Raw genomic sequence first — 16,693 nt, forward strand, 5'->3', positions numbered from 1 at the left:
GGGCAGTTACTCATTTTGTAATTCGTAATCCCCCAAGAATTTTATTCCGGGGTACATATATGTTTCTTTCATACATTGCCCAGTCAACAGCTATAATACAGCTGGCCGGGTACATACATGAAAGTATTATTAGTAGTATCACAGCTGTTATATCCCCTTAGCCCATATATGTAGGTAAAATGTTTTCGTAATAAATTATTATTTGCTTATAATCTCAATCTGCCTTTGAGTCTTTTGTTCATAAATTGAAACTTATGTACATAAGTGTGGTTTATGAACTAAGACAAGTCTACCATTTCACACGCAGGCGCAAGGCAGTTAGGTCAGCTATGGTCAGTTTCAGCCACGTGACACGGTGGTCAAGTACAGTCAGTGATTGGTCAGTTTAGTCACGTGACTCAGTCTTTGTTTTGGGTCAGTTTCAGCAGCCTGTTTGCAGAAGATTTGTGTGTCTGAATATTTCGTGACCCACCGCCCTCCCCAACCAACCAACCACAAGACTATTTCAGGTGATGCCTGGGGATATAATGGCTGTTTATAATAAGGCATTTATGTGAGTAAACACTTGCCAGCTGTTTCCGAGCATGGAAAATCACACCTCCCCCTTCCATTAAGGAAGTTAGGGATGGTGGCCCGCTCTGCAGCAAGTTCCTTTAAACATTCTATTCTTTAAACTTGTTTCGAAGGGGCAGTTACTCATTTTGTAATTCGTAATCCCCCAAGAATTTTATTCCGGGGTACATATATGTTTCTTTCATACATTGCCCAGTCAACAGCTATAATACAGCTGGCCGGGTACATACATGAAAGTATTATTAGTAGTATCACAGCTGTTATATCCCCTTAGCCCATATATGTAGGTAAAATGTTTTCGTAATAAATTATTATTTGCTTATAATCTCAATCTGCCTTTGAGTCTTTTGTTCATAAAACTTTTTTTACGAGATGAACGCAATAACACAATCCTTAGTTGTAGCATGTATGTATATCCTAGCAGTATAGATTTGTTCCGTGTCTTATTTGTCATCAATGTCAGTATTTTGTCTAACCTTATGAATTCAGAGATCAGAGATTTCCAGGCAATAGTGAAATGTATTAACCGGTTAATCTGATTGGATATTACGCGCTTCTTTCGGTTGACCAGCGTTTTCAAGACACAGTCAAAAGTATTGACCGGAAAAAACTTTTACCTCTTTACCAATGTCTGATATTGTTTTACAGTTTTGACAGTGGAGCGTAATATATGCTTTATGTTAACTGATAATAAACTTTATTTATTGAGGATTAAAATCTGTTAAGCAAAGCTAAGCATCCCAGTTAATTCCCTACTTTGATGATTTTTGTAAATCAAAAAATGAATTATATATACATTTTGTGGAGGGATAAGAGTATCCATCTTGGATTATTCAGAAATTAATTCAGACAAAATATCCCATCATCAAATCCTGTAGGTTATAATAAAGCAAGTACCAAATACCAAAGAGTGAACAAACCCGTAATTATAATTCGATAAACCAGGGCAGACTATATTCAAGGGGAAAGCTTACATAGAGACCTTTGAAAGAACGAAAAGTATAAGGCTAAGTGATCCGTAATAATACGTGCCTTCCCCCTCAGCGACAACCCAGCCATGCAAATCTACGTCAAAACAGGGAAATGTTACGTCATTAAATCAAGGACCGGGATTTTTTTTTATTTCAGGTGAGGCGCATTATACTAAAACGAGAGACAAATATGTAAAAGTGAAATAATAACCTTTCTGTATGTATAGAATGTTTTAAATATTGACAATTCCTTTAATTTAGGTTTCCAAATCCCTCCTCCTCCTCCGTTATATTTTGTTTAAGTTAAATAGATATATATATATCTATGCACGTACACTGTAACGAGATTTTATGCTAGGTATACAAAGTAGATTTGTCTTTAACTCATTCTATTAATTCACCTTTTTTATTGGTTTAATCATGATTATTATTACCCAATTTGATGCATTGTATAGGTGACACAAGAGCTGAAGCCAACGTATACCCAGAGCGACTATAAAACAGCAGTTCTTCCCACTAATAGGAATAAGAACAGGGACCCAAATGTCTTAGCAGGTATGTTATTGGTACAGTTCCACACAGCTCAATCTGTTGTTTCAATCAAATGAGAAACATATAGTCAATTTTAATTGATTCATAGAGATTTTGCATGAAAACAGTTGAATACATTCAGCAAATGATATATGGTTGGTCATTTTGTTTTTCAGTTGATAAGTTCAGACCTTACTTGACTTCAGCCTCTTCTGGTAGAACAAATTATATCAACGCCGTGGCAGTTCCTGTAAATATGATTTCGTTAAAACATTTGATGACTTGTTTTTATTCATATAATTATGTGTACATGTGTACAGCTTGAAATAAACACGTCGAATTACGTTACCTTCAAAATGTTTCATAGAAAACGAGGGGTTATCATAAGGCACTGGTATCACGTATGACATAGTAATGCTATCTGGGTGGAGAACTAGTTAATCTGTCATGATTGGTGTATTTTTTCTATTATTTGTACTAATACAATATCACAAAAACGTCGAATTGTTAGCTCATACAAAGTTAGCGATCAATTCAAAACCAAAATTACACGTATCGTACCGATAGCTAGAAATAAACGTGGTATAAATAGTCAAAAAATATTGATTGTGTTAAATGTTGCCGGAATTGTGTAACAATTTTTTTTCAATAGATTGTTGAGAATCTTGAAAATTATTAGGGCATGACCTGTATGGAATCTGCCCTCCTTTAATACCAAGGTCAAATAAAACACTTAAACATGGTTCTTTGAACGTCTATATACCGTTAGTTTGTAGACTAAATTATGTTTCTTCCAGTCCTACACGTCCAGAACCGGTTACATAGTTACTCAAACTCCTTTAGAGGACACCGTGGTTGATCTGATGACAATGATAATGGACCACAGTTGTGATACCATCGTTATCATTGAAAACGATCACGTCGTAAGTCTATAATATTTTGATTTAGTGGAACTACCTAACAAATCTTTACTTGAATTATATTAGCAAACTGCTATCTAAATAATACTGACACTATACTGTCTAATAAAAAAAATATTACTATATCCAATCATTTCTTTCTTCAAACTTGACATTCCTAAAAAAATATGTTCATGATAATGTTTAATATTCATCAAATATGTCGGTCCGAGTTAAACTCCTAGTTACTGATAAGAGCTTGAGTAATGAGTTGTTTCTGTCACAGAAATGGTTGCCACAAGAAGAAAAGGATATAACAATCGGATCCTTCCAACTGACGCATGAAGGAGGATCCTCAGTTCTGGCTAATATAGATTTGATGGATGTGGCGATCTCTAATCAAGTAAGACATTCTTTCATTCATCGTTGGTTGACGCGGAGGCACGGTAGTCTAGTGGTAGGACGCCGGGCTCGTGGCCGAATGGGTGCGAGTTCGAGTCACGTCACGGCACTGTGTTGTATCTTTGAGCAAGATGCTTTACTCCGCTTGTTCTAGTCTACTCAGTAGTAAAATTAGTACGTTATTGGGCAGTGCTAAAATTGTTGAATGCTAGCTGTGAGCGCCGAAATTGCAGCACCGGCTGTATGATCCCCGCAGAGTTGAGAAAGATATTGGCTGGTTGCAAAGGCCCTATATAATTACGGATACAAAATTGTGAACCGCTTTGAGACGTCCTACAAACTAAACCGGTATATAAGAACCTCGAATTATATGTTAATACATTTACAATGAATGGCATTTTAAAATATCTTATACTATTTTGCTTCCATACTTAATCATAATATGTATCAACATGCTTGTTGGTTTGGTTATAATTATTTGCCAGGTAGATTTCTATTAGGAAAGAAAGCAGAATAATGTCGTATACAGCGTACATATGCTAATTGAAAAAACACATCACCATGGGACAAAGTTTGTAAAAAAAAAGTCTGTGCCGACAGTATAAGTATCTAAAGACTTAAGCATGATTATTGTGGAAAAATAATGGAAGTGTCTGATGCTGGTGAAATATATTATTATTCCAGGACCAGAGATATGATGCCAAAATCAGGGTGTTCCACATGACTGGTTGGGATAGACACGTGTCGGTCCCGCCGGATTTCCCAGGTCTCCTTCAGCTTTTAGAACTAGTTGACAGCAGAAGAAAATCAAATCGCTCGAAAAAAACAATAGTTATGAGCAGGTATGGAATAAATGTCTTATTACTTACATCAATAACAAATCATTGTGTACAAAATAATAAACTTGCAATTCAAATACTTGATTTTGTCCAGTAAATATCGAATTAAGAGGGTTATATATTAGTCAAACATTAAGCCTGAATATCCCTATATTAGGTATGACTGGTACCCTTCCGTTTATGTACCTAAATATGTTTTATGTTAATACTATCGGTTGGTCCTAAATAGCAAAAATATCTTGCAACTAATGGGAAAGGTCAATAATTAAATTGTCTCTTATTTAACTAATATGGTATCACCTTATCGTCATAATACACGACAACCTGGTAACAATATTATTTTGTATGATGCGTTTGTCCTAGACAAAGATATAGGAACAACATATTGTATTATTCTTCGCAAGACATGAGTATGCTGGAGTATGACAGTAAAATTGCCAAAAAAAACAAACATGAAGAAAACCTTGTTATCCCCTACCCGTTATACTTTATTTGAAAAACAGTGTACAGGAATCGCCTCCGCTTTACAGTAAGACAACAATATTACCACAGGATGACACGCAAGATGACTTACAAAGGCCCTGTTTAACCTATTTAATTTGTAGATAGTTTTCTTAATGAAATATGTTTAAATAATACCACATGAAAAACAAATTATAGCATAGCTGAAGACGATCTATACACTAACAATCAAGTAAGAAAAGTGTTCTTATATAGAGTACATAGGGTGTTACTGTTACATAAGTGAAACTATTAATTATTTCGCTGTCGTATTACCTCTTCAGAGACGGTTATTCCCAGAGCGGACTATTTTGCTGTATCAGCAACGCTAGAGACCAAATGAAGATTGACGAGGAGGTCGACATGTTTCAGATATCTAGACAATTGCTTTTTAGACGCCCGGAATTCATCACGAACTATGTGCGTAAGATATCAATGAAATTGCTTAGTGATTTGGAAACCAAGTCATTTGCGTGTTGAATTGGGGTTTATTTGTTGGAATATGAGAGCTGTAAAAGAAGATAAATGTTTTTGTAATGATGGCAATGAATATACCAGATGTAAACTACTTACCTACAGCTGTCTTTTTACTGTTCTAACGGCCTTTTTTAAAAAATCATTGAATATCCAATATTCATAACCATGTATATGTTATATCATTATTTACACCAACTGATCACTATTATATACACGAATAAAAAGCGTTTGCGTTTTATCGTGATTCGTTATTTTTACCAATGCCTAATTGGTCAGAATATCAGCACGCTTCAAAGAAACTCAAAAACAATTAACATTCAATAAATTTGTTTTTTCTCATTGAAAACAATCAATCTATTGTATCTTTTATATGAAAATTGGCCTTATCGGTAAAAAAAATGTTTTGATAAAATATTTTATCAATACAAATATATCCAAGTAGTTTGGGAAACAATTATTCATGTTACAATCGTTTCTTTTACAAAGAAAATGCTTCTGTTGTAGGACCAGTACCAGTGTTGTTACAATATGATAAAGGAGTACCTGGACACTACAGACGTTTATATGAACTAACTCAGTTAGACAAATACCAGTGTTATAACAACATTGTGAAGGTGTACCTGGACATTACATATTATTACTGGCACGCAAGATGTCCTCAAGTGTTTGCGGACGGACTACGAGAGCCTGTACGCGACGGATCAGGAATGTATAACGAGGAACATTATGATATGGTTAAGGAGCGTGTTGCAAAAAAGACTCGGTTGCATTAAAGCATAATCTGGGTATTTCGGTCCTTAACGCACCGATTCAACGTCAGAAAGTTATGGAAGCACTACGGCGTACAAAAATTGGAAAAGCTGCAAGTATCGACAATATTCCTGCGGAAGGGCTCAAAAACGATGCTTGTGTGGATATTATGTTTTCATTAATTAGTCATTGTTTTAACTATGGAGTTGTTCCGCATAAATGGAAACAAGGTTTGATCAATCCGATCGTAAAACCAAACAGCACTCACCCTATGAAATCCATTATCCTATCGGTGTATAACCTTGTTGTCCGTTCCCTGTAAGGTCTATTGTGCTATCCTCAACCGTCGTCTTAGCGCCTGGCTGGAAATCTACACGATGCTCAAAACGGTTTTTGCAAGGACAGAAGTTGTCATGATCATTGTACACTCGCTTTATAATATCGTGAAAAACCGAATAAATGCTAAGCAGTCGATGTTTTCGTGTTTTTTAGACCTACGTAAAGCATTTGATACGGTCGTCAGACTGTTAGTTGTATAAGCTTTTACAGTCTGGTATAATAGACGCAATTTATAATGCTGTGTTTGCACTGTACAACGGTGTTACATGTTGTCTACGCGTCAACAATCTGCATACTGATTGGCTGTCTGTGTCACGTTGTGTAAAACATGGATGTTTAGCCTCCCGACACTCTTTGCAATCTATTTAAATGACTTAATTGAAGAGCTAAACTCTTCAGAACATGGTATTGACATTGACGGTGCCAGTTTTAGTTGTCTTTTTTATTCTGACGATATTGTGTTCTTGACGTTATCAGAGGATAACCTCCAAGCCCTTCTTAGCATCGTGTTATCTTGGTGCTCCCGCTGGCGACTATAGGTAAACGCTGCAAAGACCAAGATTGTTCATTTCAGACATAGGAGTATACCGGCTACCCAATATGCATTCCATTATAACTGACTTTCCCTAGAACGTACGGACCGTTATACATACTTAGGTCTCTGGTTCGATGACTATACTTATATGAACTTGGCTGTGAAAGAACTGTCAAAATCTACTAGTCGAGCCCTTTGACTGCTTATTTCCAAGTTTTACTATGCTGGTGCAGTGGTGGAATGACCTACGCTGTGTTTACAAAGTAGTATGAAATCCTTGTCCAACCTGTTCTATTATATTGTTCTGCCATCTGTGGTCAATCTCAGCGTAAAGTAATTAATAATGTTCAGAATTGAGCTATGAAGGTGTTCATGGGTTCGACAAAACATACATTGAATGCTGGCGTTATTGGAGATATGGGATGGTTATCTACCCTTAGTAAACAAAGGACTGAAGTTTTTCGTCTATATTGCCATGTTAATTCTATTGATCACTGACGTTTATTATACAAAATTCATGTTTAGTCGGAGCGGAGACATAATTCGTGGGACGCGCAAGCACTTCGGCTGAGCGAAAAGTACAATCTACGTAACATTTTGGAATCCGGAGTCAAACCTTCTGCCTACACTTTAAATGTCATTATAACTAACAAGGTCATTATAACTAATGTAAGACAGACGGACGAAATTGACTAGTTCGGCCAACCTTTGGGCGATCGTGGCCTTGTAAATGGAAACAAATTACGGACACTATGTTAAACAGAATATGCCTGGACCTTACCGTAGTATTCTAGCTCAGATGTGGTAGTGCTCCTTTAAGGATAGCAACTGGTCCCCCCCCCCCCCGACTCCTTTACATGAGCGGTTTTCTTTTTTCTGTACTAACTCAGTGGAGACTGAAGTTCATTTTTTATGCGACTGTCCTTTGTATTGTGATACTTTTAAAAATTGTGATACTAATGATCTTTTTTTATTTATTAATGGACAATCCAGATATCCAATTTTTATTATGAAAGACTGTATATTTTATGTTACGCAGAAGGAGGATGTTTTTAAATTGTATATAAAGATTTGTCTAATCATAATTATTTACAGCATCTTTTACTTAGTAGATATATCCTATAATTTAGGAAATGTTTTTCCTTTCTTTTTTGTAGTATTTTATAATTTCATAGGTATGGACTATTGAAGTAATTCTAAAGTTTGAAAGTATCTCATAAGTCACGGTTAGACCAGTACCAGTGTTGTTACAACACGATAAAGGAGTACCCAGACACCACAGACGTATATATGAACCAACAGGGTTAGACCAGTACCAGTGTTGTTGTTAAGTACTTGAATAGGGGTTCAAATGGAAACTTGGGAAAATCAATGAATCCGCCTGATTTAGGAGGGAAGCTGTATCGATGAACAGAGAAGTGGGGACAGCAGCTGAGTTCCCTTCATGATATTATTCTGACAGCTGATTTTACTGATTCGTCACATTGTGGCTTAGCGAGTTGTTTTGAGCGATGCAGTGTCTAGCCCACCAATCATGTACGCAATTTGTTTGACAAAGGAAACACACGTTTCTAAAGCTCGTAAAATAGGTTTCCAATTACTGTTTGTGTTCCAAACAAACCTAGCATATACTCTACAATGGTTATTGAGAAAAAAAAACGTTTGAATAGAAGAGGCCCATTCAATTCCAGTATTGAACATATTTCCCTAATTTTGGTTGCGGTTTCCCGAGGATGCTTCATTGCAAATGTGGTTGATATTTTCATAAATATATATATATTTAAGTCGTTGGCAACGACATTCATTTAACCAAAACTTATCATGTGACCAATTTTTGTTATACAAGGTATAAAGGCACGCAGTTTCGCTTTCTTTCGAAAGTCTCAAAACCTAGTGAAATTGTTCACCCCCACCTGTGTCCACCAATGGTCACTGTATCTCCCCCTTACGCAGATGTATGTGTTCATATACAAGGTTAAAGTATCAATCCTTTCCATGTAACGACCGAAGTCCTCGTAGGTTGATTGCATTCTAAACGGTTGGACCAGAGTTGTTCATGATATTGGGAGGGACCGTATCACCTGATAATGCTTTCTGGCGAGCTTTGGTGAAGGCTTCCGGCAACAATTGAAGGTCCGCCAGGTTTATTCCTGCAAAAACATTAAAATCTCAAACCAGTTTGTTAGCATAAAACATACCACAAAAACAGTGTCCCGTGGCTAATACTGGTAGCATTTTTGGGTGTTTTTCTTCCTGCTCCATAAACCTATATGGCTATATGATGGAAATTAGCCGTTTCCAAGCTATGACCCATGAACTCCATGGACTAAGAAAAATAGTGTGTCTACTTCACATATCAGGTATCATAGTATAGATCTTATTGTTCTTCACAAAAAATTTAACACATTTGCCCACGTGATCTTGAAATATGTGCAGATCGTTTATATAAGTAACTATATATGGCACTCCATTGAAGGTACCTTCAGATAAAACTTTAGGATTTGTGAGCTCAAGAACGAAATTATTAACGCCTTCCATCTATAATAGCTACATGTGAGTTTCGCTTTGTGCCTAGCCAGGCCTCAAAGACAAACTTTGACGTATGTTTATTACAAGCATGCACTGCTAGTATTGACATATGGATCTTGGCACCCACCATCGTAAGATATTTATTTAAGTTCTATGTAATTTTGATATTTTCCCCTTCAACTCTCCTCTTATCCATTATCTGAATTGATAGTCTTGTCAGCAGCAAATGAATCCTGCAGTAAATTTTGATTGACATTTCTATACTGCTGGAGTTGAGAATGTCCTTTCAACATTTGTTTTTCCGATCAGTCCCAAAGTAAAATTGGAATTTCGAAACTGATATGTGAAACTTGAGAAAGATCTGTCAGCAATAGCCAAAGACCCTGGTCAGCGCTCAAAGGCTTTTGGCCAAAATAACAAATCCTGAAAGATTTCCGACATCAAGGCCGGGACCCGAATAAGAACAAACAGGCCTATTAACAATACCGTCCAAAGCTAGAGACAACAACACTTTGGTTGGTGGGATCATTATCAGAATCAATGATCAGCAACTGTAAAATCGTGCCCTTATATAAGCTCAAAGTCTTAATAATAATAATAATAATTCGAGGTTCTTATATACCGCTTTATCACAACCTAGTTCGTAGGTCGTCTTAAAGCGGTTTACAAATCATTATCCGTGGTTATAGGGCCTTTGCAACCAGCCAATATCTGTCCCAACTCCCTGAGGAGCATACAGCCGGTGCTGCCATTTCGGCACTCACAACTAGCATTCAAACGTTACAAACGTCAGATGAGTATAAGAGCCTGAAACTTTGCAAATAAAATAAAACGTTCTTCCAACTAAGTTATACGATCACCTGCAGCCGACAATAAAATCCTTCAAAAAGTTGTGTTAATCACCAAATGCCTATAACAATTAGTGAAATCAAACAGTATATGCAATGTGTATGTGGTCGGTATTCCTTGTTATCTGATGCTGGGCGTCAAGTAATGTTAATTCACAAAACCGGAGAGTAGCGAAACTTATGATAATTTGAATCGAAATAAATTCCCCACACAACATCAGATCAGATTACACAACAACTTACTTCTGTAGAGTATTGTGATGGATTGTATTGTTATGCTCTGTCCTAAATCCACGCGCCACCAGACTTGTTTGTGATTACCGGCACCTGTGTGTGCACAGCAATGAGGTGGGGGTCCAATCACTTGAATGATGCAATTGGTTATAGCTTTATCTGCTGTCCATCTCGTGTCCTGATCTGTTGATTGTACAGCACTTCCCGTTATAGCAACTGTTCCTGAAGTGTCAAAAACAAATCTTATTTCAGGTGTTTTTACAAAATTTAAAATTTGAAGCAAAAATAACACTTTTGTTTTTAACTTTGAGTAAAATCAAATAAAAAGAGGTTAAGTTTTGACATCGCACAACGTTAAAAGATGTTTTTCGCATGATGTGTACACTATAAACATAGATAAAATAAAAGATAAATGAGCGATTCGTTCCTTGTGCATGACTAGGCGCACGAAGGACGAAATACACGAACGATGTGCGATAGGTTTCGTGGTTGATATGACTTTCCGAATAACCTTTGAATAAATGTGTGATGAAATATCGTTTTATAATCTATATATTCATGATTTTTAAGTTAATCGACATATATGTCATGCTTTATTATCTTGCAACATCCTTAATCGGCACGTATAGATAAAAGGCCTTAATAAACACAGATGTTTTATCAAATGACATACCAACAAAGAAGCCATCAACCGATTGTCTTATTGAGAATGAGTTGCATGCACGTCACTAACTTAAAAACGCTGGACAAGCGTAATTATCAGTTGAAGGACGATAAACAAAATTTCAATTGCCCCTGTAATATTTGCTTGTCATTTCTTTACTAGCTAAATGTAACTTCATGCATGCTATTTACTTTAAGTTTAAATTTATGTTTAAACATGGTTTATGAAACAACATTTATACAAATCTCCTCATCTTTATTTATAATGGCAGTTTGATATTAGTCACAGCACAGTCTGCAACTAGATGGTTTTCCCACTCACATCCAGTGTGTGGGCGTTTGTTAAGACTAATATGAGATAACATCATTGGTTTGGGGTTTCTGTCCAGTCATGCAGCCTCCTGCACCAGACACATAACCTTATATGTCCAACTGACCAATGCTACGCCATTCAGCTACATTTCTAAGCAATGAGTGATAACTTTCAGCGAGCTGTACAGACGTAATTTCACGCTCTTATAACTCCACAGTAATCGCTCTTTTACTCGTTATAGCTTACGAAATCACTGGTTAACATTACAGCACAATAATAATAATCAAACAATACCAATAGTTGGATTCAATTGAGTTCCGTCAGAATGACCCGTTCAACAAATGCCATGACGAGAAATTACAGGAGACAGGAGAAACGCCCTCTATCTCCTTCAGCGACACAAGAAGATCAAATAGCCAAATCTCGTAAACAACGATTAAACTAATCCCGAAAATTGGACCCCCGACCAGTGACGACAGTGGTTGGAGACGTTCGAAATAAAGACATCTCCGGGGGACTTCACAAGAAATGCTGTTGAAATTGTATCAACGTAACACGATCGACTCTACAGACAACTCGACAAAAGAGTCCATAATCGCCGAACCGGAGGTGGTAGAAACAGACCAGACACAACAACAAAATAGTACTGTCGATGTTTTGCAGTTATAGCAACAACTCGAAACACTAGAGAATCTAGTATCCTCTCGTCAACAAGGACTCCACGGGGTACCTCTAATACTGCCCGTCATTAACACCGGAAGTGCTACTACCACAACGCCATCTAGTTCCGGTTATCAACCAAACCAACAATATGGCGACCAACACGGTGTGGGAGCACTACATCATAGTGTGGCGGCCCGATGCGTCAAATCGGAGCAGCATATTCAGTAATGGATACCCAAGGAGTGCCACTGGATCGCTATCATCAGTAGACATTATTTCACCCTGTCTGAGGCAGCATATACTCGCGGGAAATGATGTGAATTTGCCTACACTCCTGACGCCGGACTTTACATCAGAAGGACGGTCAGTTCACATTGAAGGGGAGGTCCTGCAACTGAAACCGGCGGATCCAAGGCTCAACCGGAACCTGACCATTGGTCAGTTCATAAAAACTTTTTTTCATTTTACAAGTCTGTTATGTGTGAAGTGTACCGTTATAGAAGAACTGAACTCGATCAATACGAGAAGGATATTATTGACATTTCGTGTAATAACCCTGGTACATTGTTCTATGAGTTCTGCTGCCCGTTATCTAAATAAGGATATACAGGTCAACTGGGGTAACCGAGACAATAATATATACACTACTGTATGCGCAGGCCATCTTACCAACACATGCTCAGTGTGTCATAGCAGTGGCCATTTGTCTAACTTCTTCCCAATGCTGGCAAACCAGAAGGTCGTAACAAAAATCAACAGACAGCACAGCAAGCACCTTCGAGCAAATCTAGCCAGTGTATTGATATGCAAGGTAGACTCAGGATCAGTCTTGGTGGACAGGAAGTTTGTAACAACTTCAATGACAAGGAATGTACTAGGTCACCATGCCCCTACAAACATGTTCTTTTTAAAGATGCAAAGGCTAAGAAAGAAACAACGCAGTGACTACAATCAAGTACACCAATCAACAAAGTTGCTCTGAACTCCAAACGCCTTCATCCGGATCAAGATTTTGTTTCAGATCTTATTTAAGGTCTTTCATATGGTTTCCATACAGGTATAAAATAATTTCCTTCATGTTCATTTATTTGTAAAAACTTGCAATAAACACTTAAGGAGCAATTAACAGAAGAACAGCTTTAAGACAAAGAGAAAGTTATTAAATTTGTCATAGAAAGATGAGATTATTTAATTATAAAATGGATAACGTGACAATAACAATTAGTTCTGTAACTTTTGGACTCTTTTAAAAGTCACTCTTGTTTTTTCGACATTGCAGGAAAATGAACCGAATATTTTGGAAGAGTGGCCTGAAGTTCACGTTCTATTACAACTGTTCAGGATACACATTCCCGACAGTCGTATTTGTATGTTGATATTTTAAAATGTGTTTTGCACAAAACAAAAATGTTAGTAATGCAATGTTATATAGATTACAGAATTTGTTAATGGAAAGTCAGTGACGTGTGTGGCATTGACTGTTATGACAACTGTAAGGACAAATCATGCATGAAGGAAACCGGATATTGCTTAGGTAATTAGTGTTTACCTTATCGGATATAAGTACAGTTACATACACTCTATTGGCAATCTCGTGTAATTGAATAAACTCTTTATGTTTTATATTTTCAAACCACATTGATATTGTATTAATGACTGGTCTGAAAAGTTTGAAGACAAACATTTGAAAATCTTAATAAAATGTAATCGCAATCTAAAAAGTAGTACTAAACATCTCTTTCAATGATAACACATAAACAGATCTTTCATGACGATCATATAGTTTGAAAACCCCTGTGGAGTTTCATTTTGTGTTTAATCACATTCTTACTGGTGCAATATTAAAAGGTAAGGAAAAACTAACTTTCACCCAGAGTCTAATTCCGTCACTAAATATCTATCTTTCTAGCATGTGTCCCTGGAAAATATGGCGATGATTGTGCTGCTGATTGTTCTGTTACCTGTAAAGACAAAAGATGCATGAAGAACAATTGGCATTGTATAGGTAGGTAGAACATAAAAAACAATCAGACCAGGCACAACTACAAAAAGCAGTAGTATCGACTGTTTGAATCTAAATATTCACAAAACCAAGGCATCCTTTACACTTATAATTGTTAACTGATATTTTCTTTTGATGTTTTATACAATACGTGACATATTTTGAAAGTTTAATGATATAATGTCCGGTGTTTATATTACAGACTGTGTTTATGGAAAGTACGGTGACGTGTGTGACCTTGATTGTTCTGACAAATGTAAAGACCAATCATGCATGAAGGACAGTGGATATTGCCTAGGTAATAATTGGGTATCATCATCATAAAATGACCTACTGCAAAGGTAGTTTTATCAGTTTTATAATATACGGATATGTTAATAATAATTAAAATAATAATAATTCGAGGTTCTTATATACCGCTTTATCACGACCTAGTTCGTAGGTCGTCTCAAAGTGGTTCACAAATAATTATCCATGATTATAGCTTTGCAATCAACCAATATCTATTTCAACTCCATGGGGAGCATACAGCCGGAGCTGCCAGTTCGGTGCTAACAGCTAGCATTCAACAATTCTAGCATTGCCCAACCACGTACTCATTTACAGCTGAGTAGACTGGAACATGCGGAGTAAAGAATCTTGCTCAAAGATACAACACAGTACCGTGCCGTGACTCGAACTCTCGTGCCTTCGTACGGTGACGTGTGACCTTGATTGTTCTGACGGCTGTAAAGACAAAAACATGCATGAAGGACAATGGCTATTGTCTAGGTAATAAACAGATTTTGAAAAGGCAGTATTGTATTCTAAATATCTGACAAATATGCAGTCAAGCATTATATCATAAAGACCTATGATTGTATCACCTCTCAATCGTTCCTTCGCATTTAATGGAATATATGATTCATTTTAAGACTCTTGCTTACTAAAACAATGTCATAAGAGAATATCAAGTTTGCAATCAGCTTTATGCTGTTAACTGTAAAGACAAAGCATGGATGGGGACTAATAGACAGTGTACACACAAGTGTTTTCATAATAGTTTTACATTTTCGTAATATTAAAATTACAATAAACTTGATTATACAACTAGAGGTTTTAAACGTGAGCATAAATATCTCGTTATAAATATAAAAAACAAGACCAAGTCTTAATCAGGGATTTATTTGAATATCATTGTCACGCCAAAATAACCAGACTAAGAATCAAAGGAGGCAATAACCTGGTATTTGGACAACTGAACGATACTAGTAGTTGCATGGTCAGTTATTCATTTTTTGAAAGGTGTAACATTTTATACCATGCTAAAATTGTAGTCACCAGTCTCTGTCACACCACGGAATCATACACGCATGACCATAATATTGTTATGTAAATCAAATTAGCTTGGGATGACGTTTCATTGTAGAATGACAGAGGTTATTGCATTATAAGTTAATTGAAACCTACTCCCCTGCAGCCTCGGGGAAAGAATAGGATGGTTGTATCTCACTACATGTCGTGAAAAAACGTTCTTCTGTGTCTTCTGCTAAGGCGACATTGGAGAACTCACAATTGGTCTGCTGCCTCATTGTAACATTTGGAGTCTTTGTCCAAGTAGGATAGACAATGGGTTTCTGTCATCATGCCGGGACATATCGAATTCCTTTAAAGCGGTAGTTGTCATTCCCTGCTAAGCTGTGACCCGATAGAATACTATGATGGGTGCCTTCGACATGGAATTTCAGCGAGGTAACACTATATAGTCCGCGTTATGGCATGGATATACATTTATCAACATACCCTGCCTCCCGCATGCACTTACGGACGCATACATTACATACATTGAGCCACTTTGATGACCTTCAACAACAACAAAACAAATCATATACCCACCCTCCAAACTATTAACATGTCCCGTTTCAAAACATCTGACTGACTTCAGTTCAGCAGTGAGAATTTCTTCATTAAACTACAGAATGGATCAATATGTCTTATTGCAGGATGTAACCCCGGCTTTCATGGTAGCGAGTGTTATCAAATTTGTGCAGCAAAATGTGCAAACCAAACGTGTATTCAGGTCTCTGGCAAATGTACAGGTATGAAAACGATAACGAGGCATTACTTTTCAAAGTATGCTATAAACTGTCCAAACCGATTGTTTTTTGTTACATGATATATATCATATGTATGCTCATTTTATGTCTAGAAATATAGAAACGGTCATACAGTAGCTAAAGCTGTTAACAAGTTAATTTATTTACTTTCTTGCAAGATTTAGGGTTTGGATTTATACCGTATTATACTACTTATGTCTTAATCAATCATAAAAAAAGTAATATTCGCTTCCAAGAAATTTTCCATGGTTACGTTTCATATTATAGTGAACATAATTATCACCGATTATCATAACGTTTAATGTCTGTTTTTAGAATGCGTACCTGGTCTCTATGGACACGAGTGTACTCAAACCTGTCCAGTCAGCTGTCAAGACGGGCGTGACAGAAACAACGGAGTGTTATGGTACAGTCGCACATGTTTATACCCTCGCGGTACCCAAAATCATAATTATAAAAATACAGAACATGAAAAAAATGTCCAAGTTGTTTAAAATTTTAGTGAGGGATCCTTTATCCGAAAGAACT

At 36.7% G+C, this 16,693-nt stretch overlaps 1 protein-coding gene across 1 annotated transcript in view; it reads left to right on the forward strand.

Moving 5' to 3' along the window:
• The window catches only part of LOC110461572 (receptor-type tyrosine-protein phosphatase mu-like), a 43,569-nt gene extending 37,162 nt beyond the window's left edge, over nt 1-6,407 (forward strand). The window contains exons 25-31 of the mRNA XM_021515093.1: nt 2,000-2,099; nt 2,252-2,325; nt 2,873-2,998; nt 3,261-3,377; nt 4,061-4,218; nt 5,001-5,136; nt 5,698-6,407. Of these exons, the coding sequence (XP_021370768.1) occupies nt 2,000-2,099; nt 2,252-2,325; nt 2,873-2,998; nt 3,261-3,377; nt 4,061-4,218; nt 5,001-5,136; nt 5,698-5,766 (780 nt within the window). The 3' untranslated portion in view covers nt 5,767-6,407. The remainder of the gene's footprint in view (nt 1-1,999; nt 2,100-2,251; nt 2,326-2,872; nt 2,999-3,260; nt 3,378-4,060; nt 4,219-5,000; nt 5,137-5,697) is intronic.
• The last annotated feature ends 10,286 nt before the right edge of the window (nt 6,408-16,693 follow it).

Source organism: Mizuhopecten yessoensis, unplaced genomic scaffold (genome assembly GCF_002113885.1).
Source record: "Mizuhopecten yessoensis strain PY_sf001 unplaced genomic scaffold, ASM211388v2 scaffold10635, whole genome shotgun sequence".
Taxonomy (NCBI): Eukaryota; Metazoa; Mollusca; class Bivalvia; order Pectinida; family Pectinidae; genus Mizuhopecten; species Mizuhopecten yessoensis.